The 15,942-nt window shown below is 36.2% G+C and overlaps 2 protein-coding genes across 9 annotated transcripts in view; one reads left to right on the top strand and one right to left on the bottom strand.

The window, feature by feature from the left end:
* Window positions 1-597, bottom strand: part of LOC105480536 (pantothenate kinase 1) — a 119,044-nt gene extending 118,447 nt beyond the window's left edge. For 4 of the 6 annotated variants that reach the window (XM_071069515.1, XM_071069519.1, XM_071069520.1 and 1 more), the window contains exon 1: window positions 350-485. The gene's annotated coding sequence lies outside the window, so the exon portion shown is untranslated. Of the gene's footprint in view, window positions 1-349 lie in introns of all 6 variants that reach the window. The other 2 variants (XM_011739668.3, XM_071069517.1) reach the window with 2 other exon arrangements.
* A 210-nt stretch (window positions 598-807) lies between these two features.
* Window positions 808-15,942, top strand: part of LOC105480525 (kinesin family member 20B) — a 69,658-nt gene continuing 54,523 nt past the window's right edge. For 2 of the 3 annotated variants that reach the window (XM_011739549.2, XM_011739540.2), the window contains exons 1-9: window positions 810-929; window positions 4,483-4,630; window positions 8,372-8,458; window positions 8,550-8,666; window positions 9,123-9,261; window positions 10,164-10,348; window positions 13,241-13,277; window positions 14,151-14,378; window positions 15,627-15,738. In XM_011739549.2, coding sequence (XP_011737851.2) covers window positions 4,484-4,630; window positions 8,372-8,458; window positions 8,550-8,666; window positions 9,123-9,261; window positions 10,164-10,348; window positions 13,241-13,277; window positions 14,151-14,378; window positions 15,627-15,738 — 1,052 coding nt within the window. In that variant the 5' untranslated portion in view covers window positions 810-929; window position 4,483. Of the gene's footprint in view, window positions 930-4,482; window positions 4,631-8,371; window positions 8,459-8,549; window positions 8,667-9,122; window positions 9,262-10,163; window positions 10,349-13,240; window positions 13,278-14,150; window positions 14,379-15,626; window positions 15,739-15,942 lie in introns of all 3 variants that reach the window. The other variant, XM_011739556.2, reaches the window with a different exon arrangement.

Below are 15,942 nucleotides of genomic sequence, written 5' to 3'. Positions count from 1 at the left end.
TTTTTTCTTTTTCCTGTCATGACACTGACACTTCTGAAGAAGAGCCTAGGCCTTTTGTCTTGTAGAATGTTCTACATTGTTTTTTTCTGATTGTTTCCTCATGATTAGATTCATGTCAAACATTTCTAGTACAAATAGTATCAGGTGCTATTAGCGGTGCTAAGTATCTTCACTTGGTTAAGGTATGCCTAATAAATCCCTTCAGTGTAAAATTCTATTTTCCCTTTATAATAAATGATCTGTAGGGTGAAATTCTTTGAGATACTAACATCCTCTTCCCCGACAACCTTTCAGTTAATGTTTTGTTTTAGCATCTTGCATTCATTAGTTTTAACATTCATAAGCTTACCTACATCAATTTTGAGACTGGCAGTTGCACAATGGGGATGCAGCGAGGGAAGTGACCCTCCGGATCCCGGGATGCCGAGTCTTTTCAGATCCCGTAGGGACAGGACTGGGAAGTGGCTAGCCCGCCATTCCTCGGCCAGTCCTTGGGGAGTCGCAGGACTAAGTGCAGTGGCAGCGGTCTCACTTCGGGCCTTCGCCACATCTTTAGTGCCTCGAGGACAGAATCGGAGATCGGTGTCACAGTCAACAGCGTGGGACTTACGACAGCCGCGAGGAAGCGCACTACTAGTGCCCGACTAGCCGAGCTGCTAGCTAAACGAGACCGTTGGCACCCGGGCTTCCCACGCCTGCTTCCGCTCTTTGGCTGCCCGCTTTTCAAGACCCGCCCCCACATTGGAGAGCTTCTTCCGGGAGCCACTAGAAAGTCCGCAGCGCGAGCCGGCGGCGCTCCCTGGCGGAGCTCCGGACGCCACACCCACTCCCAGCGTTCAGTGCGGTGCCCTGGCCGCCATTGTTTGAATTTGAAAACGCTAACATCGCAGTGCTTCTCGCGGGTCCGGCTAACCAGGCGACGTTTGCAGGTGAGAAGGTGGCCCGGGGGAAGGTGTAGGGAAGGAGGTGGGTGACTACATATTTATGGGGCCTAAGGTGGGGAAACGGCTTTGGCAATGTGGACATGTTCCGACAGTGCTCGTACCCCCGTGGAGGTTACTGTCAGGAACTGGGTTGCGGAGTGATGGGAACACCGGGTACGCAGCGAGCATTGAGTCATACTATTTCGGTTAGGGTTTAAATCTCGCCTCCAGTGCTTATTAGTTGAGTGACGCAAGACAATTCATTTACTCTCTCTGTATCTTAGTTTTCTTATCGGTTAAAAGGCGGCAATAAAGTATCGATTTCTTTCGGCTTTTGTGAAGATTAAATGGTAATGTGTAAAGTTGTTAGTGCTGGCACACAGTAGTTACTAAATGTTTGCAGTCATTAATGTTATTATTGTTGTTGCTTCTGTTGTTGAGAAACAGGCCTCTTTTGCCACAGCTAGTTTTCTGAAGCTCTGAGGTGAGCAGTTTGCTCGGCAGGTAGGTAACACGGCCTTTTTGCGGGGGGAGCCGTGTGGTGGCCTCTGTGCACTTATTTCCAGACTACTCCTACTGGTGCTTGAGGCTTGCCCTTCTAGGGTTTTGCAGTGCCAGGCTGAAGAGTTCGTGGCACAGTGACTGCTGTTATTCCCCAGTTTAGAAGGCTTTCTCCATCTCGATTCGCTTCCTGGTTCAGTGATGCCTGTCTGGCACAATTCTCTAATATTTTTTGCTAAAGTACTAGTTTACACAAGTTCATGCCTTATGGGTTAGGTAGTGTAACAGTGTATGTGTTTTATTACATGTCCAAGACTCCAGATTTTAAATTGTAAAATAACGTAAAATACTCATCAGTTAGTTGTGAAGACTTTTTGAGGCTGTGTGTTGTAGACCACATTTAGAAACCTCATTCAGTAACAGATTCTACTATTTTTCACTAAAGTCTCCAATTGCGAATTCTTATTGGAGAGAAGATAAATAAAGATGCAGTTTTCCAGTCAGAGCAGCCTTTTGAAATGAAAAATGAGGTCTTGAAGCCTGCTGTCACGAAATATAGTATTGCAGATTAGGACCGATTTTTTTGGGGGGGGAGGGGAGAAGAGTTTTTTCTTTATAACCATTATTTTAAGTCATTAGTCAGAGAGTCTTTATCCCTACATAAGTCACTGAATTTGTTGTAGGGGCTACAGAGTGGTATAAGATAAGGTTCTTGCCATCAAGAAGTTTCCAGTTTAGTTGGGTAGGCCATGTATAAGTAGTAGTCATATAAAATTGCAAGAAGTTACATCTCAACACTTTTAGAAATGCTAGGAAGTAGTTTGTTCATTGAAAAATGAGCATATGAACAAATACTTTATTATAACTGCTTTTCGTACACAGGAATATTCTTGAAACCACAGATGTTTTTTAGTTTTCTGGGCATTTCCATGAACTCTGTGTTTTGAAATGTCAAGCCGGTACTTTAACATTTTGCAAATGCTCCCCGCTCTGCACCCCTTTCCCCATGATCTAGATCGGTGCTTTCCTTAGTCCTTTTGCAATTTAGGGGAAAAAATCCAGCCACGTTCTTGTGATACGTTTAGGAATTTCAGCCTGATCAAGGAAAAAGATTGTCAACAAGGTGACAGGAATAAACAAGGACTTTGACAGAATTGTAGGCAAAGGAAATCCCTCTCAGTATGGGACGTTTTCTAGACCAGGGTGAGGGGCCACCATCCAGAGGGGAAAGAGGGCAAGGGGGATGGGGAGTGGGGAGGAAAGAATCATAGAGGGGCTTACATGTCTAAGTGATGTTGCACAGTGGAGAGTCTCTAGATCATAGAACTCTCAAGGGCAGCAGCAGCTTGGGGGGCTTGATAATCCCAGGTTTTATGTGTCTGGCAAATGTTGGGTGCAGTTTCATGGGGCGTTCAAACCTGGCAGGCTCTAAATGGCTAAAAATATGCTTATTTTGGGCCATATTGAAAGTAAATGGATGCTTCAGAATTTGAGTTTGGCACCCCAGCAGGCTTTTTTTTTTTTTTTTTTTTGAGACAGAGTCTTGCTCTCTTGTCAGGCTGGAGTGCAGTGGCACGATCTTGGCTCACTGCAACCTCTACCTCCTGGGTTCAAGTGATTCTCCTGCCTCACCCTCCTTAGTAGCTGGGACTTCAGGCGCACGCCACCACACCCGGCTAATTTTTTTGTATTTTTAGTAGAGATGGGGTTTCACCATGTTGGCCAGGATGGTCGCGATCTCCTGACCTTGTGATCCACCTGCCTTGGCCTCCCAAAGTGCTGGGATTACAGGCGTGAGCCTCTGCTCCCGGCCATAGGCTTTTTAATTTTTATTTTAAACATTTATGGTCTTTGATCCAGTAGGCATTTGAGCTCAGATCCCTACCAGCTGTGAAGAAGTATACAATTTAGGGCCGTCATGCAAGGGCCATCTTTGGTTCATTTTGTATAATACCTGTGGGTTTTGCTCGTTACTACTTTCTTGAGCTAGGGACCTTAGTTTGGGAGTCACTGATCTGGATATTTTATAATCTTGTCAAAAAACAGCTCAGAGTCCTCCCCCTCTCTCTGGTATTGTACATCTAGTAGATTCTCAGTAAATATTAGAATGTTAGTATTTTTTAGTTAATGTTATCCTTAAGTTTACCTTTTAGTTTAGTGATTTTATGTTTAATTCAATTGTAATAGTTTACTGATGCATTATTCCTATTTAACTTAAAACCTGTGATGTGTCAGGTACTGTTTTGAATGTGTTTACATATATTATTTTACTTTTTACCTGAATTTGAAATTGAAAGTAATTTTTCAGATAGCTGAGTGTTTTTTTTTTTTCCCCTTGGCAGAGTCTCTCTCTGTCGCCCAGGCTTGAGTGCAGTGGCGCGATCTCGACTCACTGTAACCTCCACATCTGGGGTTCAAGGAATTCTCTGCCTCAGCCTCTCGAGTAGCTGGGATTACAGGCGCCCGGCACCACGGCTGGCTAATTATTTTGTATTTTTAGTAGAGATGGGGTTTCACCATCTTGGCTAGGCTGGTCTTGAACTCCTGGCCTTGTGATCCACCCCCACCCCCTTGGCCTCCCAAAGTACTGGGATTACAGGCGTGAGCCACCACGCCAGGCCCAGATAACTGAGTTTTAACTTCTAAATGCTAAAAGAAAGTCTGTAAGTAACATTCTACAGGAGTCACTAAGTAGAGAACACAAGGTTATAATTTACTCTGTGATCTCCTTACTATTTGAGTTTTGAGAGGATTTCAGGGAGAGAGTAAACGTTTTATACCATCTTTACAGATTACCTGTACTCATGAAACCTCTTTGAATGGATATTATATGAAAATAGTAGGCTGTGTTCAGTATTATTAGATTCAGAGTCTGTAAATATAATTTGATCTTTTGTCTTTCCTGTAGGCTATTGTGTTATAAATGAAGAAATGTAATGCTTTTCTTTTCTAAAATCTAGTTATTTGGAAGGAAGTAGTGGGCTAGACTTTTGAAAGTGTGGGTGGTTTATATGCTGACTTACTAATGTTATTAAAGAAGTTACTGTTATTCTTGCAGAATGGAATCTAATTTTAATCAAGAGGGAGTACCTCGACCATCTTATGTTTTTAGTGCTGACCCAGTTGCAAGGCCTTCAGAAATAAATTTTGATGGCATTAAGCTTGATCTGTCTCATGAATTTTCCTTAGTTGCTCCAGACACTGAGGTAAGTACAAGAAAAGTATTGTGTTGATTATCATGCCTCCTTCTAATGCAAGGGTTGGCAAACAATGGCCTATTTTTGTATTACCTGTTTTTGTACTTAGATACAAGCTAAGAATGGTTTTTATATTTTTAAATAGTGGAAGAAAAATCAAAATAGGAATAATATCACATAACAAAAATTATATGAATTTCAAACATCACTGTCCATAAATAAATTTTTATTGCATCACAATTGTACTTTTTGGTTTATTTATTTACTACATCCGTTGTGGCACTATCATGGCAGAGTTGAGTAGTTGTGACAGAGACTATAGGGTCTCTAGAACCTAAAATATTAGCTATCTAGCTTTTTACAGAGAAAATTTATTGACTCCTGGATTGACATGACGTTTTTGAGATTTGTCATGCATCATATATCGTAGTTTTTTCCTTTTTATTGCTAAGTAGTTGTCTGTTGTTCAGATATGCCACATTTCCATTTATCATTTGATGGACGTTTAGGTAGTTTACAGTTTGAGGCCATTATAAGTAATGCCACTCTGAACATTCTTGTGCAAGCCTTTTTGTGGACTTGCGTTTTCATTTTTCTTTGATAAATACCTAGGAATACAAACTGTGTAAGTTTAACTTTATGAGTAACTACAAAACTGTTTTTCAAAGTGGCTGTTCCAGCACCAGCAATGTGTGTAGGTTCCAGTGCTTCTACCTCTTTGCCCACACTTGATAATGTAAATCTTTATTTCTAGTGGATGTGTAATGGTATCCTGTTTTGGTTTTAGTTTGCTCTAATGAGCACTCTTTCAAGTATTCTTGGCCATTTTTCTACTTTCTTTGTAAAGTGCCTCTTCAGGTCTTTTTCCCATTTAAATTAGGTTGTTTCATTAGTGTTGTGTGAGAAATCTTTGTGTATACAGATCCTTTGTCAGCTTAATAGTGTCTTGATCAGATGTTTTAAAATTTAAAGGCATTCAATTTAACATTTATTTTTCTTTTTTGGTGAATTTGTGTGTGTGTGTTCTCTTTAAGAAACTTTTGCCTTCCCCGAAGTTTTTGTCTTACTTTTTCTAGAAATTTTATAGTTTTCATTTGAGTAGTTATATCTATGGTCCATTTTGAACAGTTTTTGTGTGCAGTTGATACAGGGACCCAGGTTAACTTTTTTCTTTTTCGTTTTAGCTTCCATACATTTTTTGAACTACATAAATAGTTATTTCAGCATTATCTATTGAAAAGACTTTCCCCATTGTTTTGGTGCCTTTACAAATGACTGTATATATGTATCTGTTTCTGGATTTTATTCTCTTCCTTTGACCTATTTGTCCTTATTTCAACACAACACCATCTATTTCTGTAGGTTTATAATGATTCTTGAAATTAGGTAGTGTGAATTCTCCAATTTTGCTTTTCTTTTCTAGGAAAATTTTTGCTTTTCTAGGTCGTTTGCATATTCATAAATTTTAGAATCAGCTTACCATTTTCTACAAGGCAGCATCCTGGGATTTTTGATTGAGTTTGCATTAAATCTGTGGATCAATTTGGAGAGAATTAACATCTTGACAATATTGAGTTTTAATCCATGAACATGGTATTCTTCATTTTATTTAGGTCTTTAATGTCTCAGCGGTATTTTTTACTTGTCAGTGTAGAGGCCTTTCATGTCTTTTGTCAAACATATTTATAACATTTTAGGTTATTTGATGCTATTGTAAATAATATTTTTAGTTGCTTTATTTAGGCATAATGAAAAACTGCATGTATTTCAAATATGCAGTTTGATAAGTTTTGACATATGCATACACTTGTGTAACTGTCACCAAAGTCAAGCTAATGAATATATCCATTACCCTCAAAAGTTTCCTTGAGGCTCCTTGTAAGTCCTCCCTCCCATCACACCTCCAAGTAACCTCTGATTAGCATTCTGTTAGTATACGTTAATTTTTTGTAGATTTGTTGGATTTTGTATGCATATGTTCATGTTGTTTCTAAATAAAGAAAATTTTGTTTCTTCCTTTCCAATTTGGATGACTTTTGTCTTTTCATTTCCTTTTTTTTCTTCCATTTTTCTTTTCCTTTTCTTTCCCCTTCTTTCCCCTCCCCTTCTTTCTTTCTTTCTCTTCTTCCCTTCCCTTTTACCTTTTTCCTTTCCTTTTCTCTTCCCTTTCTTTTTCTTTCCCTTACCCCTCCTTTTTTCTTCCCCCATTTCCTTTCCCCCCTCACGCCCAACTACACCAGCTAGAACCTTTAATACAGTGTTACTGGAAGTGGGGAAGCAGAAATCCTCTTATTACTCATTTTGCTACTTATCTTAGATTGAGTCTTTCCTGTTAAGTGTGTTGTTAGCTATAGATTTTTTGTAAGTGCCCTTTATCAGGATGAGGAAGTTTGCATTCATTACACTCTGCTGAGATTTTTTATTACAAATGGACGTTGGATTTTGTCAAATGCTGTTTTTCCATCTGTAGAGATAAAAGTTTCTCTTCATTTATTCTTTTAATATGGTTAATTGCCTGGATTGATTTTTGAATGTTAAACTGACTTTATAGTCCTAGGATAAACCATTCTTGGTCAGATATTATTATCCTGTTTTATATATTGGCTAGTATTTTGTGTGGGAAATTTTGCGTGGGAAATTTTGCGTATATCTTAATGTGCTATTTTGTGTTCTAATTTTTTTCTGAGGCTATCTTTGTCAGTTGTGTCATTCAGGTTATGTCAAACTCAAAATTAGTTAAGATATTTTCTCTTCCTGTATTTTCTTAAAGAGTTTATGTACAATTTGTGTGGGTTTTTTTTGAGTTGGAGTTTCGCTCTTGTTGCCCAGGCTGGAGTGCAGTGGAGCCATCTCGGCTCACCGCAATCTCAGCCTCCCAGGTTCAAGCAATTCTCCTGCCTCATCCTCCCGAGCAGCTGGGATTACTGGCATGCGCCACCATGCCTGGCTAATCCATGCCTGGCTAATTTTGTATTTTTAGTTGAAATGGGGTTTCTCCATGTTGGTCAGGTTGGTCTGGAACTCCCGACCTCAGGTGATCCACCCGCCTCGGCCTACCAAAGCGTTGGGATTACAGGCATGAGTCACCGCTCCTGGGCTGATTATTTTCTTAAATGTTTGATAGACTTTACCGTTAAACTACTAGGGCCTGGATTTTTTGTGTGTGTCATTATTTAGTTTGAAAATGGATTCAGTTTGCTTAATAGAAATTGGGTTATTCAGATTTTCTAGTTATGTCTGTTTTGGTTAAGTTGCATTTGTCAAGTAGTTGTTTCCTTTTTTTTTTTTTTTTTAAAGTTAAAACATTTCTTTAAAATTATATTTTCTACGCACGTTTCTTCTCAGAAAAAGTAACAAGGAGAATGGTACATAGTAAAAAAATTCTGAATGCCTCATGGAATTGAGCATTTGAATAATAGAATATTCTAGTTACTTTTGATTTATTCTAGAGTTATATTTTCCAATGACTTAGGGCCTCATTAATTATATTAGGCTTTTGTGGAATAAAGGCTTTTTGTAAACTTCACGTATAAATACAGGAGATGGAGGAAATTGGATCTTTTTTGGTGTATTTTGTTTTTATTTAAATAAATTTGTTTTTTCTAACATGATTAAAAGCCGGATAGTGACTGCTTAGAAATTCTTTATGATCTTAGATTATTATGTAAAAATTAGCTATGTTAAGGAAAGGTGGTCTCTGAAAAGCCATATCTTTAAAAAACACAATATTGTTCTCCTTTATTTTTTAAGGCAAACAGTTTCGAATCTAAAGATTATCTCCAGGTTTGTCTTCGAATAAGACCATTTACACAGTCAGAAAAAGAACATGAGTCTGAGGTTTGTGTTGAATTTAATAGAATTTTAATATTTTACTTTCTTTTAAATTGGCAAAATACTAGTTTTTATTTATTGGGGGTATGTATTCTAGGGCTGTGTGCATATTCTGGATTCACAGACTGTTGTGCTGAAAGAGCCTCAATGCATCCTTGGTCGGTTAAGTGAGAAAAGCTCGGGGCAGATGGCCCAGAAATTCAGTTTTTCCAAGGTAAAACTGAAGTGTTTTTGTTTTTTGTTTTAAAGATAAAGAGACTTGGCTTAGGCTAAATTGCTATATAATTATATATAGTGAACTATACATTTTGTGCTTATGCAACTTAGATTTTAGGTTCTAGTATTTTTTCCTTAAGGATAAGACTCAAATCTCAGGTCTGGAAATATATAATTGGATGTAAACAGATTACTGTAGTGTTAAAATTATTATTAATATATTTTTAAGAAATATTCTTTTCAAAACTTAGGTGAATACTTGATTCCTTGGTATAGATTTCTATCTTGAAAACTTTCTGGTAGTAAAACTATCAAATGTATTTGTGGGAGTGGGAATGTGGCACCTGTTTTAAGAATGAATCTTTAAAATTTTTAAACAGTGTGTTGGGTTGGAACGTACTATTAATATTAACTTGAATTTTCTAAAAATAGTTTTTAAAAAATACTTGCTTAGGTTTTTGGCCCAGCAACTACACAGAAGGAATTCTTTCAGGGTTGCATTATGCAACCAGTAAAAGACCTCTTGAAAGGACAAAGTCGTCTGATTTTTACTTACGGGCTAACCAATTCAGGAAAAACATATACATTTCAAGGTAAATATTGTTTTATTTTGGTTGGAAAGGATAAGGAAGCAGTAATAATCACTCAGTATTTTTATAATACATACATGTAGTTATGTCGGTATTACCTAGTATGTGTTTGCTCTATTTTTAATAGTACTAGCATATTGATTATGTATTGCTGTTGGTTTTTTTTCTGGAGACAGTCTCACTCTGTCGCCCAGGCTGGTGTGCAGTGGTGTGATCTCGGCTCACTGCAACCTCTGCTTCCTGGGTTCAAACGACTCTCCTGCCTCAGCTACTGAGCTTCCGGAGTGGCTGGGACTACAGGCGTGCGCCACCAGTTTTTTATATTTTGCCAAGCCAATTTTTATATTTTTGTAGAAATGAGGGTTCACCATTTTGGGTAGGCTAGTCTCAAACTCCTGACCTCAGGTGATCTACCCACCTTGGTCTCCCAAGGTGCTTGGATTGCAGGCAAGTGCCACCACGCCTGGCCTTGCTATTGGCTTTTAATTCAAATTTATTTAATTCATTTGCAAAAATACCCATTGATAGAGATTTAGATGATGATTAAAATCCGTAAAAAGTATTGATGCGATACAGAGAATTAAGCATAAATGACCAGGAAGAAATTTTATATTTCATTTTACCTTTATAGTTTGTGGTTATGGATGATTACAAATCTTAATATGGTTGCATTATCTGAATGTAAAATTTCAGGTTTACATCAGAATAATAGTCAATAAAATGTTGGTAATTACCTACAGTGAATAACAAAGTGATGGAAAACTGAGTAATCCTCACCTTCTAACATTTTCGTTTTAATTGTTGACTCTTGCCTATTGGTAGTATAAAAGGAGCTTTAATAAACAAGGAAAGTTTCCTCTTTCCTAGTAGACTGAGAAAGTGCAACACAAAAATTCCTTTTGCAGGCACAGAAGAAAATATGGGCATTCTGCCTCGAACTTTGAATGTATTATTTGATAGTCTTCAAGAAAGACTGTATACAAAGATGAACCTTAAACCACATAGATCCAGAGAGTACTTACGGTTATCATCAGAACAAGAGAAAGAAGAAATTGCTGGCAAAAGTGCATTGCTTCGGCAAATTAAAGAGGTATGAAAATATTTTAGTATGTAAAATATGTACAATTCCTGACTTCTTATAAACCCTTTAGATTGTTTCAACATATATTGGAATCTGTTTTGTGGTGTTAGTGTTTTTTATTATTTATTTTTTCGAGAAAAATAAAGCTTAAAGTTTGAAGACATCTTTTCTATTTGTACCAACAGCAAGAATGTTTAAACAATACAAATGTAAATGGTTCTGAAATCTTTTTTGATTGTTGTAGAGCCAGCATTGTGCTTTTTATGTAATGATTTTTTAAAATTCTGTTTTTTAATTGTGAAAGTAATATGTACCCAAAATTTAAAATAGGGAATGTAAGAAGTAAAAAGTAAAAGTTTCCTTTAATTTCATTCCTAAAGAAAAAATTATTAATAGATTGGAAAGCATCTTTTTTGGGCCTTTTCTCTCTCTGTATAAAATCCATACGCAGAGCTTTCTATCTGTATATACACAAACATATATATGATGTGTATATCTTCATACCTTTGTCTTTATATGTATGATACAGGTTTTTTTTTTTTTTTAAAAAACAAAAAAGAGATCTTACTATGCTTACCATTCTGTGACTTGGTATTTCATTTAGCATATCCTAAAACTTTTCCAACCTTAAATCATGTACCTTTTATCTGTTATGTCTTTAACTTCTTTTTTTAAATTTTAAATCAGCTTTTAAAGCCAAGTCTCCATGGATGGCCATTTGTATTGTTTCTATGTTTTGCTATTTTGAACAGTGTTTCAGTGAAGAAACATTCCATTGCAAATATGTTTGGTGCTAATTTTCCCAAACTCAGGCCAAGATTAGATATTTAATAATGTCTGGTTTGATAGGTAAAAAATGGCTCACTTGAGCTTACTTTATATTTCTTTAATGGTAAATTAGGTGATTAGTACATCTTAGAATTTTTTCCTGTGATTTGTCACGTACATTCTTTGTCCATTTCTCTAGTATTGTATGACTTGTTTACTGATTTATTAAAATGTATTTAAAAAATGAATACATTATTATTGTATTACTGTATGGGTTGCAAATTTTCTGGCTTATTGCTTGTTTCTCCCCTGCCCCCATTGTGTTTTTCTTTTTTTTTCTTCCTTTTTTTAGTTTTTAGAGACAAGATCTTCCTTTGTCCTCCAGGCTGGAGTATAGTGGTGTATGATCATAGCTCACTGCTGTCTTGAACTCCTGGACACAAGTGGTTCTCCTGCCTCAACCTCCTCTGAGTAGCTGGAACTACGGGGCATGCCACTGCTCCTGGCTGTTTTGATTTTTTTGTAGAAATGGAGTCTTGGTATGTTGCCTAGGCTGGACTTGAACTCTTGGCCTCAAGAGATCCCCCTCCCTTGGCCTTCCAAAGTGTTGAGATTACATGTTTGAGCTGCCAAGCCTGGCCCATTGTGTTTTTCAGTATTCATCTACTCAACAAATTTTATTCAGTCACCTATTTTTTTTCCAGGCAACATTTTCAGTTTTGAGGACAAATGGTACTGCCCTCATGGAGACTGACAATAAATACATATGTAAAATACTGTGAGGAGGAATTATTTTATAGAAGGTGGTACCATATCAACTTTAAAAAATGAAGTTATACTGGTCTGTTTATTCCTCTTGTGCCTTCTGGATTTTGTAGTATATTTTCAGACATTATTCTATTCAAGGCTGTTAAAAACTACTAATTGTTTTTGTAAATATTTTTAACCTATTAATGCGAATTTTTCTTTTTTAAAACATTTAGAAACCAGGGTTTTAAGGCAGTAAAAAGTGTGTTACCAGTGGAGTTCAAAGTTGAGTCTAAGACTATGGTCTCTGAAAGTAACATTGTATTTTAACAAAATTTATGGAGATTGGTGGATAACTCCATAGCCAATTCATAAAGGAAATTAGAATCATTAATAATGAAAAAAATTTTTTCACTGAGCATGGTGGCTCATGCCTGTAATCTGAGAACTTTGGGAGGCTGAGGCAGGCAGATCACTTGAGACCAGGAGTTCGAGACCAGCCTGGCCAACATGGTGAAACCCTGTCTCTATTAAAAATACAAAACATTAGCTGGGCGTGGTGACTCACACCTGTAGCCTCAGCTACTTGGGAGGCTGAGGCACAATAATCTCTTGAACCCCAGAGGTGGAGGTTGCAGTGAGCTGAGATTGTGCCACTACATTCCAGCCTGGGTGACAGAGCAAGACTCTGTCTCAAAAAAAAAGAAAAAAAGAAAAAATTCTAACAAATTATCCAGTTAAAACATGATACTGTTTTGCCTATGAAATGATTAAAACGTTAAAAAAAAAATCAGATCATGTACTTTCATACATTGTAAATGGTTCTAGAAAGCAAATTGGCAATACTATGTTAAGAGTGAGAACATTAAAATATTTTATATCTTTTCATCCTCCAGTTCAGTTTTAGGTGTATACTCCAAGGAAATGGGTTTATTTCTATTTCTAAGGAAATAATTAGAATGCAGAAGAAAATACAGAAAGATATTTGGCAAAACTTGAATAATTTAAATGTTTAATAATAAGGGAATAATTAAGTCATTTCACATGAGTTATATAGCCATCAACTGTTGTAAACAATTTTTAATTATAAGGAGAAAAAGCTTACAACATAAGTGTGGGGAAAACCATAGAAGGGGAATATATTAAAATATTGATAGTAACCAACCAGAGTGGCAGGGATTATACATGATAATATTTTTCATAGTTCTCTGTATTTTCCCGTGAAACTATATTATTTAACTGGGAAAAATTAAAGAATTCATTGAATTGGGTGGATGAAAGGTTGTGATTTGGTAGTGACTTATTTGGATAGGTAATTAATATCTTGATTATTTAACCTTAATGAAAATTTTTTTAAATTCTTTTGAAACAATCTTTCTATTTTAGGTTACTATGCATAATGACGGTGATGATACTCTTTATGGTAAGGTTTCATTGCTCACCTATCTTTGATATATTGATTATATGAAGTACATTTGAAAAGCTTTTAATTTTTAAATAACTTCTAATGTTTTATTTTTATTATTAAAAAATTTTTAGGCCAGGCGCGGTGGCTCACGCCTGTAATCCCAGCACTTCGGGAGGCCGAGGCGGGTGGATCATGAGGTCCTGGCCAACATGGTGAAACCCCGTCTCTAGTAAAAATAAAAAAATTGGCTGGGCATGGTGGCGTGGGCCTGTAGTCCTAGCTACCCGGAAGGCTGAAGCAGGAGAATACTTGAACTCAGAGGGTGGAGGTTGCAGTGAGCCTAGATTGCGCCACTGCACTCCAGCCTGAGGACAGAGTGAGACTCCATCTCAAAAAAAAAAAAAAAAAAAAAATTGTTTATACATTGTGTTTATTTTTTTTCTATAGACCTCTTCTTTGGTTACTAAGGATTTACTTTCTGTAATGACATAGTCGGTAATACCTGGAAAATGATACATATTTGTATGAAATGTCAGTCATTGTAATGTTTTGTTTGTATTAAATATTACAGATACCCCTTTTACTGGTTACAACTTTAATATTGAATTTGAAAGACAGTTTTGTTTTTCTTTGTCCTTTACATTTAATTTGTGTTGGTTCATTAACATATTTTGAAAAAGAAAGGAATGATAGGGAGTAGTCTAACTCTGGTTACTCCAAATATTATTTACATCTTCCTTTGTTCCAAAAAGTGTTTAACATAGATGGTCAAAAGATTAAGCATACTTGGTTTTTCAAGTCTGGGAATCGATCTGTACTTTTGTCACATTTTTAGTCAGTTGCTTACTTTTGTGATTATTGTTTTTTCTTTTTCTTTTTTTTTTGTAGGAAGTTTAACTAACTCTTTGAATATCTCAGAGTTTGAAGAATCCATAAAAGATTGTGAACAAGCCAGCTTGAATATGGCTAATAATATAAAATTTTCTGTGTGGGTTTCTTTCTTTGAAATTTACAATGAATATATTTATGACTTGTTTGTTCCTGTATCATCTAAATTCCAAAAGAGAAAGATGCTGCGCCTTTCCCAAGATGTAAAGGGCTATTCTTTTATAAAAGGTATACTCTGAATATTTTTATTTTATTGTTCTGAAGTTCTCTCCTTGGGCTTTGTGCTAGCTGTAAGACTAAAGCAAATAGAAAATTGAAAATTGTAATGCTAATTATTAACATTAAGAGAAGAAGATAATTTTGTGTTTTGGAAGTATGTTTTGGTGTATTTATTAAACTTGAATATAAAGGGGTCTATTTTGGTATTGTATTTGCTTGAGTATCATTAATTGAATTTGTGGTGATGGGAAAAGCTATGTATGATTATATTCACGTTATTCTCCTACTTTGTAACAGTGTCTAAATTTTGCAGCTATGAAATGTTACTATCCTTCCAGAGTGTTTTTTCTAATCTTTTAAAACAATTCACAGTAGGAAATACATATTAATAACATCATGACTCAGTACCTACATGCATGTATATATATACATATGTAATATTTACAACGAAAAATTTCCTTAATTATACTTCTACTACAAGGAATGCACTGTGATATTTTCTATATTCTTTGTCATTTCTATAAAATGCTGGCCAGATGCAGTGGCTCACACTTGTGATCCCAGCACTTTGGGAGGCTGAGGTGGGTGGATCACTTGAGCTCAGGAATTCGAGACCAGCTTGGGCAACATGGCAAAACGCCATCTCTACAAAAAATACAAAAATTAGCCTGGCATGGTGGTATGCATTTTTAGTCCCATCTACTCAGGAGGCTGAGGCAGGAGGATCACTTGAGCCTAGGAGGTCAAGGCTGTAGAGAGCCATGGTCACACTTTTGCACTCCAGGCTGAGCAACAGAGTGAGACCCTGTCTCCAAAAATAAAAAATAAAAAATAAAAAACAATTAAAATACTGGTCATTATTCAATAAATCTGATTTTATGATTCACTAATAAATTACAATCTTCAGTGTTTAATAACTAGGTAATTTTACAGGTTTAGTCTGTACTGTATTTTGCCTCTCTTTTTTTCCCTGAGTGTCTAATTCTAAGGAATTGTTACTGTATTTAATTTTCCATTTGGCAGACTCTGTTGACAAACATTTACTTTGTGTGTTTGTGTAATTTAAATTACATTGAACATTGTTATAATCTTCCCCTCTGGTGTGACCTGAAATAACTGAGTTGACTCCAGCTAGGATGTGTTGTCAGAAGGAAGATTTCATTATATGTCACTAGGAAAAGACTTCCAAAGAGATTGCATTGTAGAGCACATTCTTTGTCTTAATAAATTAATATATATCCTCTTTATTTTTTAAAGATCTACAATGGATTCAAGTATCTGATTCCAAAGAAGCCTATAGACTTTTAAAACTAGGAATAAAGCACCAGAGTGTTGCCTTCACAAAATTGAATAATGCTTCCAGTAGGAGGTAAAGAATAAACTCTGTAAGAGTAAACTTGAATCACCGATGGTATGGTATTCTATGCTAATTTAAACACAACTAATTTTACATTAAAGTGGGCAGTAGGTTCTCGTCTGTTAAATAAATTTATAAGGCATAAAAAACATTTGGTAAACAGAATAACACTAAACACGTTTATCAATACTGTTTCCTGTCCTGACAGGTTTATTA

Source organism: Macaca nemestrina, chromosome 9 (assembly GCF_043159975.1).
Source record: "Macaca nemestrina isolate mMacNem1 chromosome 9, mMacNem.hap1, whole genome shotgun sequence".
NCBI classification, from domain to species: Eukaryota; Metazoa; Chordata; class Mammalia; order Primates; family Cercopithecidae; genus Macaca; species Macaca nemestrina.
Note: the sequence above shows the minus strand (reverse complement) of the source record. Positions and strands in the feature narration are given on the sequence as shown.